The sequence below is a fragment of the Sinocyclocheilus grahami genome, unplaced genomic scaffold (assembly GCF_001515645.1).
Source record: "Sinocyclocheilus grahami isolate Dianchi unplaced genomic scaffold, SAMN03320097.WGS_v1.1 scaffold721.1, whole genome shotgun sequence".
In the NCBI taxonomy this organism is placed as follows: Eukaryota; Metazoa; Chordata; class Actinopteri; order Cypriniformes; family Cyprinidae; genus Sinocyclocheilus; species Sinocyclocheilus grahami.
The window spans coordinates 214917-229442 of NW_015505900.1; the positions used below are offsets into that span (position 1 = coordinate 214917).

The 14526-nt window shown below is 34.5% G+C and overlaps 1 protein-coding gene across 1 annotated transcript in view; it reads right to left on the minus strand.

Moving 5' to 3' along the window:
• Positions 1-11633: 11633 nt before the first annotated feature.
• Positions 11634-14526, minus strand: part of LOC107560363 (sodium channel protein type 2 subunit alpha-like) — a 109497-nt gene continuing 106604 nt past the window's right edge. Inside the window, exons 17-21 of the mRNA XM_016244514.1 lie at positions 13259-13312; positions 13030-13167; positions 12839-12943; positions 12491-12761; positions 11634-11661 (exon numbers count right to left, since the gene is read on the minus strand). Of these exons, the coding sequence (XP_016100000.1) occupies positions 11648-11661; positions 12491-12761; positions 12839-12943; positions 13030-13167; positions 13259-13312 (582 nt within the window). The 3' untranslated portion in view covers positions 11634-11647. The remainder of the gene's footprint in view (positions 11662-12490; positions 12762-12838; positions 12944-13029; positions 13168-13258; positions 13313-14526) is intronic.

Consider the following 14526-nt stretch of genomic DNA (forward strand, 5'->3'; position numbering starts at 1 on the left):
GTCTTCTTTGTTGTTGCTAAGAGGTTGCTGGGGGTTTCTAAGAGGTTGCTAAGATGTTCTGGGTGGTTGCTAAGATGTTCTAGGTGGTTGCTAAGATTTCCTGGATGGTTGCTAAAATGTTCTGGGTGGTTGCTAAGATGTTCTGGGAGGTTGCTAAGATGTTCTAGGGGGTTGCTAAGAGGTTGCTAAGGTGGTTGCTAAGATGTTCTGGGGGGTTGCTAAGAGGTTGCTAAGATGTTCTAGGTGGTTGCTAAGAGGTTACTAAGATGTTCTGGGTGGTTGCTAAGAGGATGCTAAGATGTTCTAGGTGGTTGCTAAGAGGTTACTAAGATGTTCTGGGTGGTTGCTAAGAGGATGCTAAGATGTTCTAGGTGGTTGCTAAGAGGTTACTAAGATGTTCTGGGTGGTTGCTAAGAGGATGCTAAGATGTTCTAGGTGGTTGCTAAGAGGTTACTAAGATGTTCTGGGTGGTTGCTAAGATGTTCTAGGGGGTTGCTAAGAGGTTGCTAAGGTGGTTGCTAAGATGTTCTGGGTGGTTGCTAAGATTTTCCGGCTGGTTGCTAAGATGTTCTAGGTGGTTGCTAAGAGGTTACTAAGATGTTCTGGGTGGTTGCTAAGAGGTTGCTAAGATGTTCTAGGTGGTTGCTAAGAGGTTGCTAAGATTTTCTGGCTGGTTGCTAAGATGTTCTAGGTGGTTGCTAAGAGGTTACTAAGATGTTCTTGATGGTTGCTAAGATGTTCTGGGTGGTTGCTAAGAGGTTGCTAAGATGTTCTGGGTGGTTGCTAAGATGTTCTGGGTGGTTGCTATGAGGTTTCGGTCAGTTAATGGTAGTTTTCCTCTTCTCTAACATGAAAAGACCTTCACTCTGCATCTGTGGGATTATTCGATGTGTTTTATCATCCAGCAGGTAATAACTCATATGTATGCATTACAGGTTTTCTGAAATCAGTTCTGCTGATGTCACCGGTGACCTTCATCCACTGACATCTGACCTCCGTCTGTAATCAGACCTTCGTCTACAGCGACTTAGAGATGAAGATGATGATGCACATTATGCTCTTCAATCACACAAAAGCTCTCGACCTCCAGCTCTACCGGCGTATAAAGACTGTAAGCGTCCTGTTTAGCTTTACCAATGATTCCCACATGAGAATACGCTCCTGTATACGAGTATGTGGGTCACGCTGAAGGCCACGCTTATGTAAATGCACAGATAACACATTAGTTAGCAGGATTTGTTTTTCAAAGCGTGGTCCAGATAAATCAAGCTCGCGTGGTGAAGAATCGCCGCTGTCTTTACGGTATCGTAGCATTCAAACGCGTGCTGTTAACCCAGTTACACAGAGAGAAATACAGCTCCCATGATTCCTCTGGGCTATTTTCACACTCACCTCCCATGACTCTCCGGCTGCGGCGGCTGCGTCAGCGTTCTCCGGCGCAGCGAGACAGTGATCAAGCGCCTGGCACTTTCTGCAAGCCACTCACATTCAAAGTTTGTTTGCCAACATGGCAATTTTAGTAAGATATTCCTCTCCCCGACAAAAACCTCTCCAAAGACTTTATGGTTTTCTGGAAGTCACCTTCCTCCCATGTTGTGCGGGAACGGCAGATTTTTCTCTTGCTTTGCAAATTGTAACTTCATGTTCTAGAAATTAACATTGATTTTTTAAATATATATATATATTTTTTTGTACAAACAGTGCTTCACTGATGCTCGGTTAGAAGTCTCCCAGCTCATGTTTCTTATTTCTTAGGAAAGTTCCAGGTGTAACACAAGTTTGCAGAATAATGACCAGATTTAAACCTCTATGTATTAACATGAGACTACTGTGATAAAACGACTTGCTAACTTTGTGTGAAATAATTACAATAAAATATATTAATAAATTATATATATAGAGATAGAAGCAATTAAATAGTATAATTTTATATATTTGTGTATATATGTATATGAAGGAAAAAACATTAACATAAATAGAAATGTTATGTCATTTTTTATAATTATTTAATATATATACACACACACACACACACACGCGCGCACGTGCACACACACACACACACGCACACTCACACACATGCACACACACACACACATATATATTAACTAATGCTCAAAACTTTGGGGTTGGTAAAAATATAAAATGCTTCTGAAAGAGTCTCTTCTGCTCACCAAGGCTGTGTTTATTTAAACAAAAATACTGTAAAAATGTGAAATATTATTACAATGTAAAATAGCTGTTTTCTGTGTGAATATGTGTTAAAGTGTAATGTATTTCTGTGATGCGCAGCTGTATTTCCAGCATCATTCCTCCAGTCTTCAGTGTCACATGATCTTCAGAAATCAGTATAATATGCTGATCTGCTGCTCGAGAAACATTTCTGATTATTATCAATGTTGAAAACAGTCGTGCTGCACAATATTTTTGTGGAAACCGTGATGCATTTTATTTTTCAGGATTCACAGATGAACAGAAAGTTCAGAAGAACAGCATTTATTTGAAATAGAAATCTTTTGTAACTTTATAAATGCCTTTGCTGTCACTTTTGATCAATGTAATGCATCCTTGCTGAATAAAAGTATGAATTTAAATCTCTTAATTTATTTAAAAACATCAACCACCAATATGATTATATATATATATGTATATACATGAAGAGTGATCGGTACTTGAGAAACACACATCTGTTCATCTGATCTGGTGGTCGTCACAGCATCAGCTCAGCACTGAAGCACCAGCAAACACCGTCTGAGGACGAGGAAACCACACACACACGCTCTCTACGGTCAGTAGGTTTAACCTCGGCCTTTCAGTGTTGTAGATGCTTCATTTCTGTCCTCGTGTGATCATAAGGAATCATCTCTGTGCGGTCTGGAGTCTGCAGTTGGGTCTGTTGAGGACATCGGATCATCTCGTCTCGTGTTGACAGATCCTGATATAAGTGCATGTTGTTTCTCCTCAGACTGACCTACTGGCCTTTATCTGCAGACTCATTCATCACTGATGATGCTGGGAGCTCAACACATGCACTGCCTTGCTGAATTAAACAGCAATGTGAACATATTAATCAGTCCCACACATGTACAGTCGAACATTACGGATCAAGTGCTGTCCTTACTGAAGTAGTGTGGTGGTACCATGGTACAGTGTTGATATAAGATGGTAGAACATTAAATAATAGCATGGTACCATATTCAAAAACTCATGGTAATAGCATGGTACTTTGTTGTATCATCAGTACAAGTGAAGTACACTTGGCACATTTAGTATCTTCTAAATAGATGTTTTTTAAGAGTATTATTTATATACTATTATAGTTTTTTAAAATTAATATTTATAATATTAATATTAGCTTTTATTTTTATGTTTTCATTTAATTTTTAGTTTATTTCACTTTTTTACTAACAATGTGCTTTTGTCATTTTTATTAGTTTATTTTTATTTTTTTAATTATACTATTTGTTTTATTTATTTTTATTTCAATTTTACGTTATTTATTTATAGTTTGCCATTTTAGTGTTCAACTTCAGTTAGTCAAGGCAATATTTCAGATTTTTGTTTACATTTTGCATCTAATATTTGTTTAATTTTATTTAAGTTATTTGACATGTTTTTAAGTTTTAGTTAATAATAACAGATTCTAGGTGGTTGCTAGGATGTTTTGAGTGGTTGCTAGGATGCTCTGGTTGGTTTTAAGGCGTATCCATGGGGTTGCTAGGGTGTTCTAGGTCATTAACATGGTGTTGCTATGTTGTTGCTTAAGAGTTCTGAGGGTTTTTAATGTGTTGTTATTTGGTTGCTAGGATGTTTCGATTGGTTGCTAGAGTGTTCGGGTGGTTACCAGGGTGTTTATATGGGGTTGCTAGAGTATTCGGGTGGTTACTAGGGTATTTCTATGGGGTTGCTAGAGTGTTCGGGTGGTTACTAGGGTATTTCTATGGGGTTGCTAGAGTGTTCGGGTGGTTACTAGGGTATTTCTATGGGGTTGCTAGAGTGTTCGAGTGGTTACTAGGGTGTTTCTATGGGGTTGCTAGAGTGTTCGGGTGGTTACCAGGGTGTTTCTATGGGGTTGCTAGAGTGTTCGGTGGTTACCAGGGTGTTTCTATGGGGTTGCTAAAGTGTTCGGTGGTTACCAGGGTGTTTCTATGGGGTTGCTAGAGTGTTCGGGTGGTTAATAGGGTGTTTCTATGGGGTTGCTAGAGTGTTCGGTGGTTACCGGGGTGTTTCTATGGGGTTGCTAGAGTGTTCAGGTGGTTACTAGGGTGTTCGGGTGGTTACTAGGGTGTTTCTATGTGGTTGCTAGAGTGTTCGGGTGGTTACCAGGGTGTTTCTATGTGGTTGCTAGAGTGTTCAGGTGGTTACTAGGGTGTTTCTATGTGGTTGCTAGAGTGTTCGGGTGGTTACCAGGGTGTTTCTATGTGGGATTTAGGGTGTTCTGGGTCATTGCCAGGGCATTGCTGTGTGGTTACTAAAAGGTTCTGAAGGTTTTTAATGTTTATTAATTAGTTACTAGGATGTTCTGTGTGGTTGCTAGGGTGTTTTGAGTGGTTGCTTAGGCATTCTGGCTGGTTGCTAGGGTGTTTCTATGTGGGAGTTAGGTTGTTCCTGGTCATTGCCAGGGCATTGCTATTCGGTTGCTAAAGTGTTCTGGGTGGTTGTTAGGGATTTCTGGCCAGTTGCTAGGATGTTTTGAGTAGTTTTTAGAGTGGATGCTAGAGTGTTTCTATGTGGAAGTTAGGGTGTTCTGGGTCATTGCCAGGGTGTTGCTATTTGGTTGTTAAAATGTTATGAGGGTTTTTAATGTTGTTATTTCAATACTATGGTGTTATGAGTGTTTTTAGGATGTTCTAGGTGGTTGCTAGGGTACTTCTTTGTGTTAGTAAGGGTGTTATGGGTCATTGGCAGGTGTTGCTATGTGGTTGCTAAAGTGTTCTGAAGGTTTTTAATGTTTGTTATTTGGTTGCTAGGATGTTCTGTGTGGTTGCTAGGCTGTTTTTAGTGGTTGCTATGTGTTCAGGTGATTGCTAGGGTGTTCTGGGTCAGCACCAGGACGTTGCTATGTGGTTGCTAAAGTGCTCTAAAGGTTTTTGTTGTGTTGTTATTTGGTTTCTGAGTGGTTGCTAGGGTGTCCGGATGGTTGCTAGAGTGTTTGAGTGGTTTCTAGGGCGTACCAATGGTTGCTAGGGTGTTTAGATTGTTTGCCACAGTGTTTTGGGTCATTACCAGGGCGTTGCTGTGTGGTTGCTAGGGCGTTCTGGCTGGTTGCCAGGGCGTTTCTATGTGTATTCTCGCTGTCTTGTTTAACAGAGGTTTGCTGACATCACTGACTGAATGTGACCACTAAGACTAGTGATGGCTGAAACTCACTATCATAGATCACGTGCTCATATAAAGGTCACGTGCTGTATTTTCAGTAAAGTATGGAGCCGTACTGTATGTTGAATTGTTCTGCATCTTTGTTTCCTATGTAAAATAGGGCAGAAAGGCTCTTGTTTAGGAAGTGCCATCCTTTAGCTTTTTTCTTGCTGTGCAGGACAGTTTCGCCCAATTAAATTGATGTATGGCGCACGCGTGCACACCTGCTGTACTTTTGATTTGTGGCGCGTTCGTGGCCGGTGTTAGCATTCGTTGCTAATGTGGAGTCCGACAGAAAAACAAGCTCTCAAACGCATGAGTCACGGGAAGGATGGCTTATTCTGCGATCCTGCGTCCGAATGCATCTCTCTGAAAAATGAACTGTGGGGTGTAAAATTAAAAGCGCTGAGCCAGAAACTCATTAGAAACTTGTGTGACGCAATTACTGCGACGCGTGATGGGTTAGACATAAGCATGTTTGATAAATAACACACGTGTTCATCTGTGGTGTGCTCATGTGTTTGTGCAGGTCAGAAGCAGCTCATCCCGCCGGGAGAACCGGCGCATCCTCTCCATCAGGACCTGTTGCCATGGCAACCGTACACACCAAACACCGGGATCACGGTAGAGATCCAGAGCAGCGCTTTCGCTTTAGTGAGTTTATAGCATCGTCACATTATACTGTACTATAACCTAAAAATGCATTTCCTCATATTGTTTTAAACACAACTTATATTTGACCTTTTGCATTTGATTATTATTAGTTCCACTTAGAATATAGTGTGAAACTTGTATCTGCTACTTTTATGAGTCTTTTATGGTTTTTATATGTAATATTTCTATAATAATATAGTATATATATCTAAAAATGTCCAGTAAGAATATGAAAATATAATAATAATAATAATAATATTGTAAGTTGCACTTAGAATATAGCATACAAGTTATATGCACTTTTATTATTCTTTTATGTGATTTATATATGTATATATATATATAATATTTAAATATAATATATATATGTACATTAAATGTACATAAATACATTAAAAATTATATAAAAACTATAATAATAATACTAATCATTGAAAATAATAAATATATACAAATATGTCTTTGTATATAATTGCATATTTTATTATTGCTATTAATATTTAAAATATAGATGAATTATAAATAATAATATAATACATATAATATGTAAAATAGTAAATAATATATAAAATATATACACTCTAACAATATATAATATATTTGGTCATATAGGTTTAGAACAAAAAATTAGAATATTTCCATTTCGACCGAATTAACAAATTAACATCAAATCAATATGTAATAATAATAATAATAAAATGAAATATTAAATTATATGTAATTACATATTTTATTGATATTACTATTTATATATATATATATATATATATATGAATAGTTTATTTGCAAAAACAGAACTCTTTTATGTTCAAAAATCATGTTTTTTTACTATGTTATCATGTTTTTATTGTTAGTTAGCTGTTTTTTTGTTTTGTTTTTTAACCTAGTCAAAATAACTCAATATATATATATACTCACATTAGATTTAGTCATTTAGCAGACACTTTTATCCGAAGCGACTTACAAATGAGGACAATAGAAGCAATCTAAATCAACAAAAGAGCAATAATAAGCAAGTGCTAGAACAAGTCTCAGTTAGCTTAACGCAGTACACGTAGCAAGGTTTTTTTTTTTAAATAATATAATAAATAAAAAGAAAACAGATAGAATAGAAAGAGAATAGAGCAAGCTAGTGTTTGAGGCTTTTTAGCTTTTGTTAATTATATAATAAATGAAAAGAAAACAGAATACAAAAAGATTAGAAAGCAAGTGTTAGTTTTTTTATTTTATTTTTTAAGAAAACAAGCAGCAAGTCTACAGAATAGAATTAGAATAGCGAGTGCTAGAGTTAGCGGGTCAAATAAAGATGGAAGAGATGTGTTTTTAGCTGATTCTTGAAGATGGTTAAGGACTCAGCTGCTGGGATTGAGTTGGATACTTTGAAGCTCCTATCTGAGAAATAAGACTCAAACCACTGGCGTGCGGTTCCTGAGCTGCCATTTTCCAATAGGTTTAACAGGAGAATCTGGTGGTTCACCGTATCAAAAGCAGCGGACAGATCCAGCAAAATAAGTATATAAGATTTTGAAGCCGCTCTTGTCAGTCTTAGGGCTTCAACAACTGAGAGCAAGGCAGTCTCGGTCGAATGTCCACTTCTGAAGCCAGATTGGTTGTTGTCCAGGAGGTTGTTCTGTGTGAGAAAGGCTGAGACTTGGTTGAACACAACTCGTTCAAGTGTTTTTGCAATGCGAGAGTTAGACGAATTGTTAATTTTGCTATGATAGTATGTCCCTTTAGCAGTGGAGGCATTAGCAGAGAAGGAAGAGAGGAGTGATCGATATACATTAAGGTCAGTAGGATTTTTGGATTTGCGCCACACCCTCTCAGCAGCTCTGAGCTTAGAACGGTGCTCACAGAGAACATCAGATAGCCACGGGGCAGAAGAGGTGGTACGAGCTGGCCTGGAAGACAAGGGGCAGACAGTGTCTAAACAAGACGTAAGAGTGGAGCAGAAAGTATCAGTAGCACTGTTAACATCAAGAGATGATAACTGTTCAGGGGAAGGAAGCAAAGATGAAACCATAGCAGATAGCCGGGAGGGTGCGAGTGAGCGTAGGCTACGTCGAAAGTTAAAATATATGATGAAATGATCATATTTAATGATAATTTTCACTTTATGCAGAAAACATTTTGTATGCACATTTAAATCTTGATTTTGATGTGCTCTTCATGTAAGGCCTTGTTTTGTTCTGGAGCGTTCAGAGCTGTTCTCCTGGCATGATAAACAGGGCTTTGCATTACTAAAGCATCGATAAACTTTAAACATCATCACATACACACACTCATCCTGTAATGCAGTGCTGTCCATTTCCTGTGCTCATGGGAAGGACCCGTTTGAGAGCAGCCATGACTGAAGGCCAGATGAGACTTCAGCTTCCTCCATCTGTCCCTCTCACTTCCGCCGATAAATGCTCTTAGATGACTTTCATTTCATTTTGGGGACACAGATGTTTTCTCTGCCACATTCAGGCTTTTAGATGCTTTAATAATATTATTTAAATTCATTTAAATTTATATCATTTTTTAAAATTATATTAAAATATTAATTACATTAACATTTATTATATAATATATGGTATCACAAGTTCCAAAAAATTAAAAATAATTCATGGCTCAGGAATAAAGGATATTTTAAAGTATATTAAAATAGAAAACTGTCATTTTAAATTGTAAAAATATTTCACATTATTACTGTATTTTTACTGTATGTAATGTTACTGTATTTTTGATATATAATAAATGCAGCCTTAATGAGCATAAGAGACTTATCTCTCTTAGAGATAAATCTTACTGATCCCAAACTTTAAAAAAAAAAATATATATATTGTTAATTAAATGTATATCGGCATTATTTATTATTATTTTATTTTATTGAAGTTTTCTCTGCCACATTCACAAAAAGTTTTTCTGCATAAAGTGAAAATTATCATTAAATATTATCATTATATATATATATATATTATTTGTATATATATATATATTTATATATATATTGTTCATTAAATGTATTATAGCAGCATTATTTATTATTATTTAATATTTCGACATTATATGTGATATTTTCTCTGCCGCATTCAGGCTTTTGGTTGCTTTATTAATATTATTATTTAAATTATATTAAATATGAAATAAAGATTAATTATAATATATGTAAAAATATTTTTTAAATATTAAATTAATGCATAAATGCATTACATCAGAACATTTTCTTCAGAAATGAGCAGATGAGACTGTCCCTCATGTCCTGCTGAATGCTCTTTGATGGCTTTTATTTCATTTTTGGAACAAATAACTTTTCTTAGGCTTTTAGATGCTTTAAAATGTGACGTTACACTTCCAGAAAGTCCAGAAACTTTCATTTGTAAATGTGCACTTAGCCTTGACTGTCATTGTAGACTGTATTGATTAATAGTTTTGATGATTCCTTACAAAATAATCTATTTTTCTGTTAAAAGCCTCAGATGACACGTCCCGCATCTAATGCACGTTGCACAAAAATGGCAAAAAAAAGTAAAAAAATAAGCTCGGAGCAAACTTGAGCATCTGCTAAATGACCAAAAAGCATGGTAGTACAGTAGCACTTTTCGGTTGGGTTGTCAGCGTGACATGTTGCAGATAAACCGTGAGATTTGAGGCAGAGCGCATGCAGGCCGCTGGGAATGTTGCTTTCAAGTGACTCAATTCTCCGGGTTTCCCATTTCTGCTTTTATGGATGGAGTGCCAATCATATCAGTCCTGTTAGATGGAATAAACAGCCTGAGTCTCATGATATCTCTCACGCTAACAGTATTGAGTACATTACAGCACATAGCTGAGCCATGAAAGCATCAATAACATCCTCATCAGCGCGAGACAGACGAGCACTCAGAAGAGAAGAGTGCAGACAGCAAGAAACTCCAAGCTACAGTGAAAACAGTGAGAAAAACTGCATTTTTTGCCATGCATTATTTTTTCCTCTGAATGTCAATATGTCTTTGATTTCGTGTCGAACAGCACAATATCAGCCTCTCTAACATCAGTGTTATTTTATATCATTGGAATATTATTATTGTAGTTTTTGGTAAATGTTAGAATAGTTAATATTTGTAATTATATATATATATATATATAGTAGTTATTATTATTATTAATGAATTATGGTCTCTATGGTTGTATTTAGTTTTAGTTATTTTAGTATTTAAACTAAATGAAAATGAGAAATGCTGACTTGGCAACTAGTTGAAATATAATAAATGTAATTTTTCTTTTATTTCAAGTAAAGTTTTTAGTTTTACTTTAAAGTATATTTATAAATAAAATATATTTTTTATTTTATTTTTTCAAGTAATTATTTTTTTTCTATGGTTTTAGTTTGAGTTATTATTGTGTTATTTTCCAAAAATTATTGTGATCCTTATTTCCAAATAAATATTGTGCTGGTTGATGTTATTTTAGTATTATTTTATTCATTTTATTTATTACATTTTTTTTATTTATTAAATTATCAATATAAAATATTATAGGGTTTTTTTTTTGCGCTTGAATTTTTGATGTAATTTTAGGGTTTAGTAATTATAGTACTTAAATTCATTTTCAGTTGCCAAAGAAAAATTTCTCATTTTCATTTGTTTTATTAAATTTTTAATTATATATGTTTGTGTGTGTGTGTGTGTGTGTGTGAGTAAGTGAGTGAGTGTGTGTTTCACACTGAATCTGTACTTCAACATGATTATTTTTAAAAGTTGTAAATAAAACAAGTTTATTGCAGCATGTTTTACAAGAAAATGCAAATTCAGTCTTTTTTAAAATTTTAAGAAAACTATTATTTTATATATTATAATATCTTTATATACTATAAATTATATGAATATAAATATATGCATGAAAATACATGGAAATATTTTCAAAATATATACATGCATGTGTGTGTGTATTTATATATACATAATAAATATACACAGTACACATGCATATATTATATAAACAATAACTTATTTTAGATGCGATTAATCATTTGATAGCACGAATATATATATATATATTTAGATGCATATATTGGCATATAAAAAAAAACGCAAAATCTAATTCAAAATATTAATATAAACTATGATAATGATACTAATACAATAATACTGAAAAAACTGTGTTACAAATTACATGAATCATGTAAATGATAGCCTGAATTTTCAATTCAATACAGTAAAATTTGACACAATTTGATCGCTGGATGTTATCGTTTTACTAAAAACAATAAACGTTTAGCAACTTTACCTCTTCACTGTTAAAACTGAAGCGTCGTGCTGAAAATTTATTTGCGCTTACCTTCTTTGATTCAATGCTGTATCAATCATTTTGACATTGTATCATATTTTTTGTCATCCTAACAATACGCATCAGGAATATCAAATACTGGAGTTGCTTTTGAGAGCTGAGAAACATTTGTTGCATGGAAAAGAATTGTGAGAAGATACTTTTTGCTTTGCATGAAAAACAGCATGTGGGTTCGAGAAAAACACGAACTATTCATTTGCAGTCCATGACCACCAGAATCCAGACGCCACACTTCCACTAGACCAATAACCAGCCGTGATTTATTGAAGAGTCTGTGCCACTTAAGAGTTAAATGGCTGGTTTTTACATTTGCGACGGTGTGTCTTTAAGCGTTTAACCCTGTGGAGATACAGACGGCACGAAACCACGTCAAGCTTTTAGCTCGGACTGAGAGCTCAATCACTGACCGATCCCCTGAGCTGACAGCCCTGATTGCCCAAATTACCTTCTCCTTAACGATCTCCCCTTTTCTCCGGGACTCTCTGCACCTGTTAACCCCTCTGGCCTTCCTCGTTCTCTCATCAGGGTTTATTCTTAAAATCGCCTCTCTGTGTCACTGAAGCACCGGCTGTCTATTTATTAGTAGGTGAAGTGCTACAAAATTGCATTGAAAGTCTTTAGACTTTGATGTGTAATGCCAAGGCCACACGGTAAAGCTACTGTATCTTACAAAGAGAGATATTACACCGTTTAATCTACGAGAATAGAACTGGCTGCCTCATGCAGATAAAATGTGTATAAGAGTATAATACTTTACATTTGTTTTAAATTATTTTATTTATAATATTAATTAATTATTTTGAACAAAAGAGGTGGGTGGTATGAAAAATGTTACACTTGTATTAAACATAATTAAATAAATAGAAAAAGAAAAATCAATTCAATTAATTTTTTAAGACATTTTTATTACATTTTATTTATTCATTTAAAAAAAAAAAATTATATATATACATATAATTATTATTATTAATTAAAAATGTTAGACTGTAAAAACAATATTTAAATTATTATTTTTAACTTTTTAAGTTGAACAAGTATGGGTGACATGAACAATGTATAAAAATATTAATAGTTATTAAAAATAATAAAATATATTAAAATACATTTTATTATTATTTAATATTATTCATGTAATTATTTATTTAATATTATAGTATTAACCCCTTACCCACAATGGAGAGGATGACAACCACAAAGTCGAAGATGTTCCAGCTGACGGTGAAGAAGTAGCAGCGCAGCGCGATGAGCTTGATGATGCACTCGGTGGTGAAGATGACGATGAAGGCCAGGTTGATGTAGTAGAGTATATACTCGATGCTGGGAGACTGCTCGTCCGTCTCCACCATCATCGTCACCATGTTGAGGATGATCAGCAGCATTATGATGATGTCAAAGGCTTGTTTGGACACCAAGTCGAAGAAGAATCCTTGGATCGAGTTCTGAGAAGAAAACAAAATCAAACTGATTTAATGAGATGTTATTGGCTCATTTTGATCAAAACCCATTGAATACTCACAGTAGGTCTTGGGATGGGTTTCTGAGGTTTCTTGGATCCCAGTTTCTTCATGGCGTTGTAATATTTCTTCTGTTCTTCTGTCATGAAGATGTCCTGTCCTCCTAAGTACAGAGAAACTCTTCTGTTATTATTACCGTCACCATCGCATCCACACGCTTCATGCTTGTTATTCTGCTGGGTTTAATACGTATCTTTCGCTTCTGTTGGTTGAAATTGTCAATGATGACACCGATGAAGAGATTGAGCGTGAAGAAGGAGCCGAAGATGATGAAGATGACGAAGTACAGGTACATGTACAGGCTGTTCTCTTTAATGGGCTGCTCTTCCACCTGTTCCAGTAGATCAGAGACGCTCAGATTAGCAAACGATACGTTCATATGGTTTCAATCTGGTTTAATGAGCTCAAAACGGTTTACTCACAGATCGTGAGTCGACCGCGGCGTACATGATCTCCATCCAGCCCTTGAACGTGGCCTTGAGAAGAAGAGAAATACATCTGTTACATGAGAGCATGAGCGCCACCGTTTGTAATGTTCACTTAAATGCAGTTCAGACGTCTTGCTTTTTGAACTTTTATCAACTTCTCTTCAATATTTCCTTGATGAGATTCAGTCACTTTGTACTTAAAATGACTAAAATATAATATAAAATACGAAATATATAAAGATTATAAGGGGGGGGATTAAAACTTACTAAAATAGGTAAAACTGAAATAGAAATTAATAAAAGCTATACAGACATATTCAAAATTGTAATTGATTTTTTTATATTATTATTATTATTTTTTTTTTATAAAAACAAAATACAGCTAGGTTAAGTAGTGAGAACTGGGCAAATCTGGACTTGCTGTGAATGAAGCTGAAAGAGTTGATGAATGAATGAATGACGGAATAAATGAATGAATTAATTAATTAATTAATTAATGACAATGAATTAATGACTGAATGAATGAATGAATGAATGACTTAATTAATTAATGACTGAATTAATTAATGACTGAATGAATGAATGAATTAATTAATTAATTAATGACTGAATGAATAAATGAATGAATTAATGACTTTATGAATTAATGACTGAATGACTCAGAACGAATGAATGAATGAATTAATTAATTAATGACTGAATGAATAAATGAATGAATGACTGAATGAATGACTTAATGAATGACTGAATTAATGACTGAATGAACGACAGAATGAATGAATTAATTAATGACTGAATGAACGAATGAACGACAGAATGAATTAATTAATTAATGACTGAATGAATGACTGAATGAATGACTGAATTAATGACTGAATGAACGAATGAACGACAGAATGAATGAATTAATTAATGAATGAATGAATGACTTAATAAATGAATTAATGACTGAATGACTGAACGAATGAATAAATGAATGAATGACTGAATGAATGACTGAATTAATTAATGAATTAACGAATGAATAAATGAATGAATAACTTAATGAATGAATTAATGACTGAATGAACGAATTAATGACAGAATGAATGAATGAATTAATTAATTAATGACTGAATGAATAAATGAATGAATTAATGACTTTATGAATTAATGACTGAATGACTCAGAACGAATGAATGAATTAATTAATTAATTAATTAATGACTGAATGAATAAATGAATGAATGACTGACTGACTGACTGACTGACTGACTGACTGA